Source organism: Watersipora subatra, chromosome 7 (genome assembly GCF_963576615.1).
Source record: "Watersipora subatra chromosome 7, tzWatSuba1.1, whole genome shotgun sequence".
In the NCBI taxonomy this organism is placed as follows: domain Eukaryota; kingdom Metazoa; phylum Bryozoa; class Gymnolaemata; order Cheilostomatida; family Watersiporidae; genus Watersipora; species Watersipora subatra.
The window spans coordinates 64,100,066-64,116,479 of NC_088714.1; the positions used below are offsets into that span (position 1 = coordinate 64,100,066).

General features: G+C 35.8%; 1 protein-coding gene across 1 annotated transcript; it reads right to left on the reverse strand.

The window, feature by feature from the left end:
- Nucleotides 1-5,413: 5,413 nt before the first annotated feature.
- On the reverse strand, nucleotides 5,414-14,865 carry LOC137400201 (transmembrane emp24 domain-containing protein 3-like). Its single transcript, XM_068086523.1, has 3 exons — nucleotides 14,619-14,865; nucleotides 6,672-6,920; nucleotides 5,414-5,862 (listed from the first exon to the last, which is right to left on the reverse strand). The coding sequence occupies exons 1-3, from the start codon at nucleotides 14,760-14,762 to the stop codon at nucleotides 5,539-5,541; spliced, it is 717 nt and encodes a 238-aa protein (XP_067942624.1). The 5' UTR covers nucleotides 14,763-14,865; the 3' UTR covers nucleotides 5,414-5,538.
- Between the last annotated feature and the right edge of the window lie 1,549 nt (nucleotides 14,866-16,414).

Genomic DNA, 16,414 nt, shown 5'->3' on the forward strand with positions numbered 1-16,414 from the left:
ATAGACTATTAGGTTCTGGTGAAACATTTACTGCAGCAACCAAAATTCTCATTGTATTTGTAAACATTGCGCCTATATAGCCTATATCCATGTATAATACAAAATGTATTTTTTTATTTTCCCTGTTAACCAAGTGATTGGTGTCTACTCAAGCTCTGGCCTCCTGTAGTGGGACTGGGAGCCAGCCTACCCTGTGTCTGAGCTGGCTCTAGACTCAGCCCAAGCCCACTTGGCTCGACTTTGGCAAATTACACAACAAAGAAGAATACAGAAATCAACTCAGCTTCTATAAGAGAAGAATTTTCACAAGGCAAAAACAGAACGTATCGACACCTTCTCAAAATGTTTGCCCTACAAATATGTAGGGCTTCCATATATATTTGACTGCCACTGCGCAGTTGATTTAGGCTTGGTGAGGTGCACTAAGAAGGAGTCTCCCAGACTGCTTTTACACTCCTACCAGAACCCTGGAAGTTTAAGCACTCTCCTCAAGATCTGAGCCGTTACCATTAGCACCCTCTTCAGCAACTGACTTGTGTTGATTGGTGCCGGTATCCGGTCAAGCTACATTTGATGTTTAAAAGAGAAAAACAAACCCTGATTGTAAATGCTTGTTCATAAAGCTAAAAATCTGTGATTCAGTATTTCAGTATGTTGATGTCAATTGGTAGTAGAGGTTCTCATACCTATGGGGATAGCGTTGCGGGCCATTGGGAATTCTACTCAGAGTTTAAGGCCAGGACCCAACAAGAGCGAAGCAGACAACATTAACGTGATGATCATGGCATATCACTTAATTACTTCTTACATTAAACACTTTTTGCTTACGATCGATCGAAGCTTACCGCTATTCGTACTGCTGATTATTGTATAGCTGTCAAAGCAATTAGCTGTGGTTAACGATGTTGAAGTTTTTGACTGATTGTACTGTTTTTACTGGATATTGTGAGTCAGTGCCTGATTTGCCAGTATGAATAAAAGGAGTGTGCTGCTAGAGATTGTTGTACAACTTGAGGTCAACAAACTGAGCTTTTACCATTGGAGTTGTAACAAATAGTAAAATGGAATGAATTAAGCGTGACCTAATTAATGTCTTTTTTCTGATACACGCACCGAAACTTAATTAGTTGATAAAAATGAAAAAATCTATAAACAATAACAGTTAATTAATAATAGCCATTATTACAAACTTCATATTCTCGTGAAGTTTGTAATAATGGACATAATGAGCATAATGAGACATAAGCTTTTACATAATGATAAATAGTGTTCCTTGGTACTCAGCAGGTCAACCTTTACAGCTTTAGTACTTTGAAGGTAAAAATATTAATAATTTAAAGATAATACAAATAAAGAACTAAAATATATTTATTTTTTCATATTCATTGAGAGATCATTGTGATAGCGTGGTAGTCGTAGCGCACAGACATTATCAGCCACATTTTTTAAAACACTTATACTTTATTCAGTAGTTGTCATGTACACATATCTATATTTAGCCATTTGTTACATCATTTTTCTTGTGTAATAAATTTGCCACAGCTTATGTAATTGCCATCACGAGTTTGATTGTACTATCTTACGTAACACTTGTTGTTGTCACAGGCCAACCAGTATAAAAGACTGGCACTATTTCTGAAATAGCACAGTAGCCCTAGGTTGTGACTGCGCAAGTTATATGCAAGTATACATGTATACTAAAACACCCTTCTTTCGTGCATGATTCTTTCGAAGCCTGAAAAAGGGGAATGAGCTAGCACCATGAAAGACCGGGCAGCATATGTTACAAGAGCAGCTGTTGTGTTCCTGTAATGTTTTGTGAAGTATAAAAGAGGAAAGTGCTGGTGACAACCTTCATCATGCCTCTGAAATGTCCTTGGACATTCAAACTGTCTGATGAGCCTAAGAAACTTAAGATACTTATGATTAAAGAAAATTGTATTGGTACAGGCATACAGTATTAATAACATTACAATCTGATACTCATAGCATTGATGATGCCTTTATAACTTTAAAATAAACTATATTATAAGATATATATATATATAACTAGAAACTCCCGTCATACAGCCCATGACCAAAGTGATAATGGAAAAAAGAAAGGGTACTGCCGGTTGTTGAAAAAGTAGTTATAAAAGGTCAGAATTCTACAAAGATAGAATTCTCTGAATCAGATGAGTTGTTGATATTATTTTGAGTAGCGTGTGAATGGTTGCTGTGAGGACCTTCTATTTTTCCTCCTCCGTAATAATTGGGAGACACGTGGATGGCCAGTGCGACGATGTGGTGTTCTGGGAAGTTGTATGGCCATGGTAGTTGTCAAGTTGTTTTGAAATGAAATTCAAAAGGTCAATTATGCAAAACAAAAGGTTGTATAAAAATCAGACCTAATCTACTACTATCTCAAACCTATGTTTTACAACAATAAAATAAATATTAATTCAAGCTGTAGGCCTAACCTAATGTACGTAATTTAACTAACAACAGCAATAATGAAATATGTTTATTATATCTCTGAAATGCAATATTAAAAGTAAAATGGCAAGCTGCCGTGTAATATACACAGTTTGAAAGTTGCGTTGGAAAGTTGAAAGTTGGTTGTGTTGAATGTAAAATGGTTTTGACAGCGATATGTAACAGAAAGCAAGCATTAGCATTAACAAGTCTGGAAGTTTTCTGCAAACTGGAGTAAAATAAAGAAATATTCTTGTCACAAAGGGGCGTTGTAGTTCAGCCCTAGCTTGTAGATAAGATGTAAAGAAATCTTGCTAATGTTCTAGATAATTTAATGAAACCTTTGGTAATTGGACAAAAAACATAGGCTGATAAACTGTGTTCCACATTTTTGTACATGTAAATAGGTCTATGCCTCAAATGGTCTACGTTAATTAAAGAAACCTTCGGCAATTAGACAATGCAATCATTATATACTTCGATGTTGTAAATTCTAATGATTATTCTTATAATTAAATATTATAATAATTTTTTATAAAATCAAATAATTCGAATAATAAAATCGGCAAAAAAGAAACGATAACTTTTCAGTACTTTTACGTTAGTTACAAACACCTTTGGCAATTAGACAATGCTATAGACTGGTCAAGTGTGCACATTTTTCTCATGAAATGCGCACAACTTAGTCGTTCTATTAGTTGTCGCACGACCTTATTGGCGTTTCGTTGGCCGGTCTTAATTTTGATTAGAAAAAGCTTGTCAGGTTTTTATCGCGATTTTTGACCAAATTAATCTGTCTATTTATGTATAATCCAATCAGATGGGTTAGTTTTAGGGTCTGGCGGTAGTCTTTCAGACTTGGTAACATATTTAAATAGGTTTATATGTGTTTTGTGTCGTTATTATATTTAAACGGCTCTACACAAACATGGTTAAATTTGTTAATGAGATTTCGATACAAGGGTTTGCGACGGCCGTTAATGAATAATTTTCGGGACTTGTGTGCACATGTGCACTTACCATAAATCTCCCAACCAATCGCTTCGCACATGTTTGTTCGTGGGAATATATATACATATATATGTATATATACATATCCAATACTAGGCGAATACTCAGTTTTGCGCAGGTAATAAAAAGTCTTTGCACAGAAAATTTATTTCTAATCGACATTACAACATTTACCATTCTAACTTTTAAGTTAGGGTGTTTTGTTTCTTTCTGTGTACTGTGTATGTTTCTGTGTGCTGTGTTTATTTCTGTGTGGTGTGTTTATTTCTGTTCATTGCATTTAATTTTGTCTAATTCATACTGTACTGGCTGCTGTGCCCACTACAGCTCTATATTGACTGCAATAGTGTGGTTGGTCATGTGGCATTTTTCTTCACGTATGGGCATGCATTTTTATTCTGGTATCGCTTCATGCATAACGCTATCTGCAGTGTTGAGCGTGAAACCATGACAAACTGGCATCTGTAATAAGTATATACCCAATTTATTCTATAGTAAAGCCAGTTGGTCAGTGTAGTGCGCTCGATAAATGCCTGTCTGCATAACTGGAGGATCTGAGTTCAAATCCAATGGGCAGTAGATATGCCATTCCTAGAACTTTATTGCTATGACTGGACAGACGAACAGACAAACATGGAGATTCATAGATAAGATATATAATAGTCGGTACTACTAAAATGCAACCTAGAAAGGACTCTAGAGTGAAAATAGAACTTCCATGGAATAAAATAATAATACGAGTAAGAAAAAACAATACTTAGCTAGTATCATCACCTGAAGAGCGTGATGGTGCAAAACAATTTTGTATCGACTTCGAACTAAGTTGTTTCATTCCTATTAAATATATATATACTCATGTATGTATATGTATATAGTGTGCCCTCGGGTTACGGTGTGTTATATAATTTTTCACCTTATGATGTGAAACATGATGTTTTTTTGTCCCAGCCATACGACATTTGTTTTACCATACAATATTTACAAAAAACTTCTCTCAAAATGAAAATTTGGCAGTCAATGCGCTCAATACATCAAAATAACAAACATGCTGATATGCCATTTGTCGAAATTCCCCTCACAATGCCTGAAAGCGATGCGCGCTCTTTCTTAGTTCAGCATTATTTATTATAAGTTACAGTGAAAAAAAAACCGGAAACAGATAGTTGGTAAAATTTTAGACGTTAACAATGTCAAAATTAATTTAAGAAAATATATACTAAAACTTAGCTTTAAGTATGTGTTTAGTAAACTAAATTCATTTATGCTATATTCAAATATGTTGTTCAAATTCAATGTTCATGTTGAACGTCTGTCTCGAAGGTAAGAACTCTCTACAGTATGAACTGCACGTAGTACATTGTAATGTTACATTTTATTGCAGATCATAACCACTAAATACACTGAAGTTACTGCAAAGTAGCTACAGTTAGTAAGGTTAACTTATGTTTTGTTGCGAATTTTTGACAGTATGTACAGTATGTATATAAAATTTGATGTTTGCTACTATTGAATGTTTGCATTAGATAATTACTATGGGTTTCTATACCCATCTATACAACATTTTTGCCTTATGATGCCAGCAATTATACGAATTAAAATCGTATGGTAAGGGTCTACTGTATATAAACATGTACATCGACCTACCGATGTATACATATACAGATGTACACATACTGTACACATATATGTATACATCAGTGGGCCTATTATAGGGTGACGTTACATGATGATTTTAATCTATCACAGGAAGTTTTAGTCCCTGTTAACCACAATAATTAAGAGAATGAAACAAAAATATATACAAAAATAAGCTTCACACAAAATAAGCAAGCTAGTGCCTGGACTGCTTAAACTAGTATCAATGCTGCGTATACAAATGATTAAATATCATTTCTATTCATAACAATACTAAGGGACGAAGGAGACCCTCCTCCAGCTAAACATCTCAAGTTGATCGTACTTGAGGTGGTATACTAATGACCACCAGCTAATGAGCCCCAGCATGGCACAAGAAGTTGAAATATAATTTATGTTTACACAATGTGGTGAGCATCAGGATTCAAGAACCGTTGATCATGTGTGGACACCAGTGGGTGATGAATCAGTATCTCCCAAAAGGGGCTGCAGCTGGAAGCTAACGGCATCGTCTTCTAGGCTTATGTCATATTTCGAGTCAGCAATCACACCAATGTAGTATGCATAGAAATGGCTAAGCATCAATACGGGCACAGCAGCCGTCAGTAAGACCGCCGACAGAGTCAGAATATGCATAGTCAGCAGAAGCTGGTCAAGACTATGCAAAGAAGATAAACTTCGAGTATCCCTCAGTTGTATGTTTGTCATAGCGCTCATCATATCTTTGGCATTATAACGAATACCAATTAATGAAACTTTTGTCTGTAAAACAGAAAATGTCATCACATGAAACAGACACACAAGAAAAAAGATTTACAGCCTGAAAAACGACTTAGTTACTTTGCTCTCAAGCTGAAAGGATACACTTTCATAATGGTCACAGACTCGAAATGCAATGCAATAATTAAGTAGAAAATATTCATGGCATAATCTCTCTTCTATGGCTGTCACATGTCACGCTGTCACATGTCACGCTGTCCCATGTCACTGTCACATGTCACGCTGTCCCATGTCACGCGGTCACATGTACTCACAATCCCTACACTTCAATGATCCGGTTAATTAAGCAAGTTTGCATTATCCACAAGCTGGAAACAGCAAATATTTGCAAGGTAAGCGAGTTTGTTTACTCGCAAATTTTTACCAAAAGTTTCATGCATGCGTACGATGAAAACGGCTCTTGCGAATGATGCGCAAAAAGATCCCGTGCAAACTACTCCTTTTTAAACTTTTACCACAGTTAAGTCGTTCCTATTTTAATTTTATGAGACAGAGAGTGCCGGTATGACCTCTGGCATACAATTCCTTATCTGTTTTAACAAAGCGCATGCAAAAATATATCCGAAATATGTGAATGTCCATTCAAATACTTATAGCACGGTAATTCAATGAGTGCACAGTACCAAATCCGCATCACCCATACCATGGAAACATAGTGATTGGCCTAAGTCATCCCTGTAGGCCTAAGTCAGTCCTGTAGCAAACTGGTTAGCATGATACTATTAGTAAAGATCAATAGATTTTTAATTGGCCACAATTTTGCATTATTATGCAAAAGGTTCTAAACTCACCATTGTTGTATTACCAGACCAATCGGTCATTCCAGGAAGCAGAGGCTTCTCTTCACCAACTTGATAGTCAATGTATACTGTGCTCAGGATAGAATTGGAGAACTGGTTGTTGATACAGATCTCATACTCGCCCTGAGTGTCTGTGGTCCATGTGAAAGTGTCACATAGCATCCTGGTACCAGAGTGTAATATATTTTGGTTAGGTGATTTAACCATCAGTTTACACCCATGTTTGCTTCCCGTGGCAATCTGAAGAACAAAATATATACCATTATTTGACAATTTCACCCATATAATATGACTATCTGTACCACCCAGCGTTGTTCAGGTAATAAAAAAAGACTTTGGAGAGAAAATTGATTTGTATTTAATAGCTAACAACATTTGCCATTATAGCTTTCAAACTACATATCATAAGAAAAGTGTTTCGTGTAGTTGAAATAAATTAAGAGAAAAAATAAAAACAACTGTAAAGGTTTTCAAACTTTGTCAAACAACTGTAACTTTAAACTTCATATCATGAGGAAGATGTTTTGTGAAGATCAAATAAATTTAAAAAAATATACAATATATAACTGAATACTTAATGTACAGCATAAACACTTCTCAACTCAGAGAGTTCGTAGTTGTAGTTTGTAACTAAAATAGTTTTAAAAGAGCTAACAGTTTTCAAAGAGTTGCTCATATCTACTATATAAACGGCAATTGTTGTCTGTCTGTCCGCCTTATAGAGCGGTCTTTCCTTTTATCGTCGTACGAATTTCGGTCATACTAAGCGAATTGAATTAACATGAGTCGTGACAGTAAATAAATTATAGAGCGGCCTTTCTTTTTCCATTCAGTCGTACGAAGCCAACTGACTTAAGACGAGTAGTAAATATCGCAATTTCGGACTATTAGCCGCTACTTTTGTCTGACGATTTGAGCCAAGTGGCTTATATAAAGGTGCGGCGATTCTGTTGTTTTTCTTTCACCTCATTAACCGAAATCTCTGGTCAGCACGCTTTTTAAACAGGAAAGTTGCTGCTATGTTAAAAAGCACCCTCCTGAGTTCTGCAACCTACAAAAGTGTCTATACAGTTATACAAATGTACTACTCATTAAATAAAATAAATTAGTGAGTAGTGATTTACATGCAATTAATATTTACTGCCAACATGTACTGTGAAGGTCACGTAAACGTTGGAAAAGCGCAGTTCTCACCTACTAAATTTCCACATCAAAAAGGTAAGTGCTTCTTATACAATGTTGTATTGTCTATGAATTGCCGCACCTCAACTACTTAATAACGTTGGAATTGCCACCGTTCGTGACAGTGGGACAAGTTCATTTCTTTCGGCAGCTGAGTTACTAATTTTTTTTCAGCTACGAGTAGGCCTACTGTAACTTACGGCTACAGAACTTGCACGAGTATGCCGAGGGTTGCGATAAGCGATGGTGAAGAGAAAGAGAGCAGCTGGTATTGACTTACTGTTACCCTGCTTTAGCCATGACCAGCTGTATATCGCCTGCTCAAAAGTAGGCACAAGCTGAAAACTGTTTTTTCATACACCCGACAGAAAAACAAAAAATGTCTATCCGCAAGTGTTGCGTTGATCTAACATTGTGTTATTGTTATGTCATGCTATGTTCTTCATGTTCTGCTATACCACATGCAGCATTTTCTAACATATTTTTCAGTATATATATATTTTCAGACATTCGTTCTCCTTATTGTATCTCATACAAAGGCTATCATGTTGGCGTTATGTTTTATTATTGTAAGGTGCTAATGTTGTATCTGCCTTGACATCATACTGTCTGTGCTGTTATACATATAAATTTTATCGACACAACCTCATTACTGTTTGTATATACCATGTCAAAACACAGGCTATAGATAAAAAACTGGTGAGCTATGATTAGTGTTTTAAGCATGTAGAAGTCTCCATTCAATAAATGCTGGCGATAGCAAAATATTTTGTATAATTTTTTAAAAGATGCAAAACTTTTCAATACTGCCAGTTTGAAGAACTCCAGTTTGTCTAGCAATGTCAATTTCATTATCAGTTCTCTGTACACAAATAGGGCAACTCCAATTTGAATGGTTTGAGACTGATGCATTGTAGACTAGCTGTAAAACGTATTGCAGATTTCTATTGTTCTCCCCAAAATTATTGACATATATGACTGCATATGTGTATGCATAGTGTGATCAGGGCAAAATTTTTAAGTAAACTCCATATTTGGAGTTGTTTTACAGTATGAAAGACAACTCTCAATAAACCTCTTGCTGTACATGAATCTGTTCCCGCGGACTGGTAATGCAGCTAGCGGTTTGGGGCTGTGGCGTCACTTGGAGATGCGTTGAAGACCTTTTTCGCTCCGAGTGCAGCGAGAGTATCCAGGCGCGGCTTCCCGGATGAATGAGTTGGCGAGTGCGAGGCAATTGATTGCGGAGCGATTGAGTGCTGGGCGATTGATTGCGAGGTGATTGATTGCGAGTGCGAGGCAATTGGTTGCGGGGCGATGGGTTGCCCGTGCAAGGCTATTGATTGCAAGGCGAGTGCGAAGCAATTGATTGCGTTGCTACTGCAAGGGGATTGACTGCGGGCCGGGTGCAGGCCGATTGATTGCAAGTGCAAAGCGATTGATTGCGAGGCGAGTGTAAGAGTGCGATGGTCAACTGCGAGGCTGGTAAAGACTGGCCATCCAAGGCGGGGGCTCGGCGGCAGAAGTGCGCGATCGTCAACTGCAAATATAGACGTGTATGAACGGATGCTTGAATCTAGACACATGAATCTAGCATATTTACTATATTTTACACGCATCTAGCTGTTAAACACATTGCAGATTTCCATCGATCTCCTCAAAATTATTGACATGTATATGTGTATGCATATTAAGGGCAACAATTTCAGTAGACTGCATATTTCGAGTTGTTATACAGTATGAAAGACCACTCTCAATAAACCTTATGCTGCACGTGAATCTGTTCCTGTAAGCAGGTAATGCAGCTAGTTACTTTATATATCTTCAAGTTTGCAAATCTTAGAAAAACAATAATTGATAGTTTACCTGCCTGATCACTGTGGTAAATCAGTGCTGACTCGGTTGTTTTCATTACACTTAGATAATTTCATTCAGCAACTATAAAATATTGAGCGTAACCTAATTCGGCAGACAATCAAAATCTTGCATTTTACTTCATAAAAGACTGATTACAATTGTTGTATGAAGTAATATAAATTACTTCATACAATAATTGTAATCAATCTGTTACAACTATTTCAGGTGTACAACAGTAATTAGGAGGTATTGAAACATTTCGTGTTCGATCAATGGCATCGTTTGGCTTTGAAGAGCTTTAAACAAACTGAAACTCTCACAGATTAGAGCGAGGACAGTTACAAATGGGTGCAGCTAGAATTTTCTATTTATCTTTTATTGGTTCTAATGCACTACGAAACATGTGACAATGAAATTGGTAATCAATCGTCGATCAAGTTGGTAAATCAGATAATAATAACCAATAAATAAATCAATCAATTCTTGCAATAGTATAATTCAAAATGGGATGACAAAATTGTTGTATATGCAGGCGTTTCTCACGTGCCTGACTATGTTTTAGGAACTTGGGCTAAGATTTAGGTGTGTTTAGTAAGCTAAATTCATTTAAGTTAAGTTTAGAGTTTATGTTATACATCTGTCTCAAACGTAAAAACTTTCTACGGTACGTACTGCACATAGTACATTATGTTTCATTTTATTGCAGATCATGACAACTAAATACACTAAAGTTACTGCAGGTAGCAATAGTCATTAAGGTTAACAAACTACTTTGTCACTAACTTTTAATATTTTCAGTATGTATATAAAATTTTGATGTTTTTACCAGGGGGTGTCTGCATTAGATATTTACTATAGGTTTCTATACCACTCTATACAACATTTTTACCTTACGATGCCAACACTGGAAAGAATTAATATCGTATGGTGAGGGTCCACTGTATACATGTATATGAGGGTAACTGGACTTTTGGGTGATGGTCAATAGGGTGACAGACACTTACGCGACAGACACTTTCGGTTGGAAAGGCGACCACTTCAGACGGAAGGACAACACGGCGGACAAACCGGTGACAATTCCAGACTGTAAGGTGACAAATTGGTTGGCTGTTTGATTGAAAGCTAAGCTAAGTACAGTACTGACAAACTATAAGATTATGTTGTCGTGTGCAGAACTTACATATATTTTTGAAGCGTAGCCTTGACAATGTTATAGTTTTCTTTTTACAGATTTTTTCTATGAATAAAAATAATGACATGTATCTTTAAACGGCATTGGTGGGATTTCCCTGATTACGCTAGCGCAAACATTTAACAAAATATTAAGGCTAGTTTTAAAGAATGTGTCTAGCTTATTCAATTAAAATACAAAAACTTGTTTTTGTATCAGCATGTTTGTTCAAAACGGCTCGAGAAGTCATTCTTGCCAGAATTGTCGACCATCCTGTTTACGATTGTTTAAATTTTAGAGTCATCTCACCTCGAAAAGAAATATTTTTATGGTTTCGACCATCGAAATTCTCAGTAGCCTGCGAGAAAAGTTTGCTCCTTGTGTGAGATGAAAAGACAATTCCCTATTATTGTGATTTTTCATTTACTTATGGCAAGGATGATTTCCTTATTTTTGTTTCTTTACAATTATGATAATAATCCAATGTGGTTATAATGCAGACTCATTAGGCTAAAATACGATTCACATTGATCTATGTTTGTTGAAATTTTATTTGCGTATGAAGAATGAAGGTGTCAAAAAACATATCTTAGACACCTATGCTTTTTTTGACATAGATGTCTAAGATATATCCATATTTTACTAACTTCTGCAGCTTGTCGCAAGAACACAAAATAGCATCACAGAAAGCTTATGGAGAAATGACCTAATCATTTCTCCATAAAACAATTCCAAATCATAGAAATCAACCGGCCCTGATGCCATGTTACCCTTAAAGTCACTTGAGATCTTTAGCAAAGTCGCCCTTGTCACACACTCCGATGGCAACCACAACTTGTAGTTTGCGACAATGAGGAATGATCAACACCTCAAAGACCTTTGTGATATATACTCAGCTGTAGCTGCAGATTAATGCTGCCATGTGCCAGCTCATAGACTATATTTTGCATTTTAACACGCACTATGCATCTTTTTTATACACAACTATTTTAACAAAGTACAGACTTCATAAAAGAATGGAAGATATTACATGGACGGCCAACATTAATGGCTTGAACTTCAATGACAGCTTTATTAAAGAGTGGTGTAGGGAACTTCCTGCTATTATTTTTGTGTATGATTGAAAGTGAAAGGGCATCCAAACACCTGTGTGTGACTGTGCATACTTATACTCCTGTAATTCAAATTATCTTTTCGTGTAAGTTTTAGAATTAGTAGAAAGTAATATTCAGTTGCCAATTTATAACCGTGAACCTCATCTATTCATTCTAGATAAAATAGAGAAGTTCCATCGCTAGATGTCTTTATCTACATAGTATCAATCAGAATCAAGTCATTGTCAAAAAAAAACGTTAATGCCGCAAACTATTGATATACGTACTTTTGGAAGTTATGTATGAAAAAGATCAGCTTTACACATTTGTTAAATATACCAAGAAGCAAATTTATTCAAACGTATCAAGCTAAACTCAGATGTATGTATTTAGTTTCATTTTTGCAATTAGAACAAGAGTATACATTAGTTAGAAAGTCACTGATGCGGGTCCAAACACATGATAATACGATACATGAGTCAGCGATAGTATAATCATTAATCAACCAAGGTATGCTAGTGACTCAAGAATGCATCGCTTCAGATGCATAAAGTTGGTACCTCCATGATGTCATATATTAGGCAGTAAGGGATTTCATACTCTTGCCCCATTGATAAGCAGCTTGCGAGTTTTCACAAGCAGTCAAGGAAGGAAGTGAAAAAGAAATTCGTGACAGTCTAAATGACTTCTGAGCGTGTAGAGTTGACAAACTGGCAAGATTTAAAATTGTAGAATAAGATGAACAGAAAAATAGTTGGGCGATTAAAGACAGATTAATCACAGCAGCTTCTTTTGAATAATAACCATCTCAATTAGGCAAATATTTGGTACATTCATTATTACAATATGAAATTCTACTGTGTGTAAAAGAATAGTGTAATCAAAAGAATGTGGATATAAGCAAGTAATACATGCTAAGGAAATAAGGTAGAGCAACGGGTCAAAACTGTACTAAGGCAAGATTCCTGATCTGGGCATCAATAAAGTTGGTGTCTTGTTAGTGTGCATTACCAATTCACAACAACATAACAGGAGTTAATATTTTGAATTAATGCTCCCGGAATTGTCGCCTTTTCATCCGCTGTGTCGTCCTTCCATCAAAAGTTGTCGCCTTTTGAACCGTTGTCGCTTGTTATAAGTACTTATATAAGTACCTAAGCCCAAAGGTAACCGTCCACAAACCATACGAGGGTGTATTAAAGAGCTTTCTGCTTCCTAATTTTGTCTAGTAAAAACGTGTTGAATGATAATAAAACAAAAAAAAGTTAAAAAAAACAAAGGAAATCCTGACCTGGGCCTTTATTTAATCCAATCAATATTCTGTGATTTAATCCTGTCAATATTCTGTGATAACAGTGCTGTACATTAAAATACAATTGTATCAAACTTACGTTATGTTATAAAAATTAAGAGATTAGCGTCATGTCATTACTTTCTTACTCAGTAGTTCATTCAAGACTGCTATTCGTCAGACAGACAGGCTGTGGCAGCAAGAACCAACAATAAACTGTATAACAAAAATTGTGTAACTATTTCATGAATAAAACGGCTACAAAGCTCAGTGCAATGTTAACATGGATGCAACTATTGTAATGGATTTGCTAAGCTCAGCTATTTTTAATAGCCATTTGCATCAAGCTATCCTGGGATTAGCGTAGTAATATGCAAGCCAGCTTTCATGAACAGCCAATGGACTGTCACATAACTCCAGATATAAGTGCAGGATATAGTAAGAAAGGCATCGACCCTAACAGAAAGTCATGAAGTACTGGCAAAGCTAGACAATAACTGACGGAGATACCCAAAAGGGTTTCTTGCCTCGGTTGGTGAGCCTGCTGGACGTGCTTTGGAGGCTTATACAAGACTTCTACTATTTGAGGTATAGCTGAAGGTTAAGCCTATACTACAATAAGGAGCCGTAAGCCAGTGTTTCGCAGGAGGGGTAAGATTATGCAACGAGAGAATATATATACCCTAGTGAGATGGAAAACAAAGAGCACAGAGCAAGAAATACGGACTACGAGCTACAAAACTACAAGATAGAGGATTATGTTCTGCATCATTGTTAAGAACAGGGTGGTAAAATTAACTAACCTCTGTGCAGCCTTGTCTACATATGTATATCTTGACATTCTTACATTTACAAGTGTAACTGTTTGAGTATTTATTATTTGTAAACTCATTTTAGCATTACGCTTGATTGTAATGAATTGTATCTTATTGTTCTGTCTGTTCATGCTTATAGAGCTTGTGTAATAAAGAACCATACTCATTCACCAGTCACCTTGCTTGCAACAATTACAGTTGTGCATGAGAGCTATTACCCATTCGGTATAAGACAACTTGTACTCAGAACCCACTTGCAAGTGGCTAATCAGCGCTGATTTCCACAACACTATAACCATTAATCAGACAAAAGTTGTTGTTATTGTAAAGTCAAAATTCAAAGAGCTTTATTACACGCTACAAGCCGACAAATACAAACTAGATCATTACAATTTAGATAAACTTGTCAGACGTAACTTTGAGCTCAATTGAATTGCAATAATTTATTCTTGAGTATTTCTAGAAGTAATATAAACCAAAGATATACAGCCCCACACAGTGGGGGTGTATATCATTGTATAAACCAACCTCGAATTCTACTGCTGCTTTTTCGCCATTTTTAATGGTGTCATAGAAGCACATTTGAGATTTACGAAGCAACTTAAACTCAAAATACAAAGAATCTGTTGAAATAACGAATAATAGCAATATTACTCTACGAAGGAACGACATTATAGTAATTATTGCATTTGAAAATGTTTATACTCGGTTATCAACGAATCCAATACTAGTCGATACTGAGACAATTTGTCGAGATACGAATGATAGCAATTATATTACTCTGCGAAGGAACGACAGTAACTATTGCAATTGAAGACGTTTATACTAGAGTCTGGACGAATCCATTATTAGTCGTTTAAGAGATAACTCGGCCGAGTTCAGTCGCCCTAAATCAACCCACTCACCCCAAGAGAACCTTAGTCCAGTCGCCCAAAGGTTTTAATGAGAAGACAACTATTAGACGATACCTTATATTTAAACCATAACTGTCACGAACAACTTTTATTGTATATACTAGGTAAATCAGACACGCTGATTCCGATTTTGTACTCAAAATAAAGATTAGTCCACTAACCTTCAAAGACATTTAGGCTTTTTTAAAGCGTTTCAATATCCGTTTCGAAAACAACACAATCGGCATTACAAGCTCCGCCCATAAATATGTGACGAAACCTAGCTTTTTCAGAAACGAAAGTTAGGAAAGTTTAGTCCGATTTAGAATAATAGAGATGGGTGTCTTAAAACCCATTATTATCTAAATCCAGCCTGTAAAATAATTTCAGTTTTTTATGAAAGGGATATAAACTATTTAAAATTGCTCGCAGCTTGTTACATGACGTTTAAATGGGCTGGACGCCGAGAAAAACGAGCTCAAAAAGCGCGGTTTTATCACGAGCTAGCGTTGTTATCGCGCTTTTTAAATATGCAATGCTAAATAGCTCATCTACCTTTCAGAAAAGACTGATATTATTTTTAAAGCTGGATTTAGATATTAATAGATTTTAAAACACCCATCTCTATTATTCTAAATCGGTCTAAACATCTCTACGTAATTTATGTTCCTAAAAAGCTAGGTTACGTCAAGTATTTATGGGCGGAGCTTGTTATGCCGATCGTGTTGTTTTCGAGACCGATATTAAAACGCTATAAAAAATCCTTTATTACTCTGAAAGTTAGTGGCCTAATCTTTATTTTGATTACAAAATCGGAATCAGCATGTCTGATTTACCTAGTAAATACGATAAAAGTTGTTCGTGGCAGTTATGGTTTAAAACCTTAAATAAACAGTACGTACTGTTTATTTAAGGTTTTAAAGGTTAGTAAACTGATTTTAAGATTAACTATTAACTATCAAGGATGAATGTTACAGCGCAAAAATACATACAACAAGTCAATTAAAATGCTGGTAGCTCATATAGCTTGTTTCTGATAATTGGCTACTAATATCATTATTGGATTTTATATTATTATATGTATCTCACCATAGACTAAAAATTGTTAATTTATGTATTGCACACTCTGTGGTGTGGTGGAATTCATACGGGCAATTAAATACTAGGGTAATCCATAACTTTACACCTAGCTTCAATATTATTATTACATGAATATGACTTACACCGCATTACATCAGTTAAACATTTCTGGTCTGTGGATGGTAATTTTTACCACTGCTGACACTGTCAATCATAGTACAACAAAATAGAAATAAAAAGAGACTACATTATAAGACAATACATAAAATAATATACATGCATATTATCATAGCGCTAGCAGTCTTGAGCCATGCTTGTTGTCAACGCCTTTCTTGTTAGCCATGCTTCCAT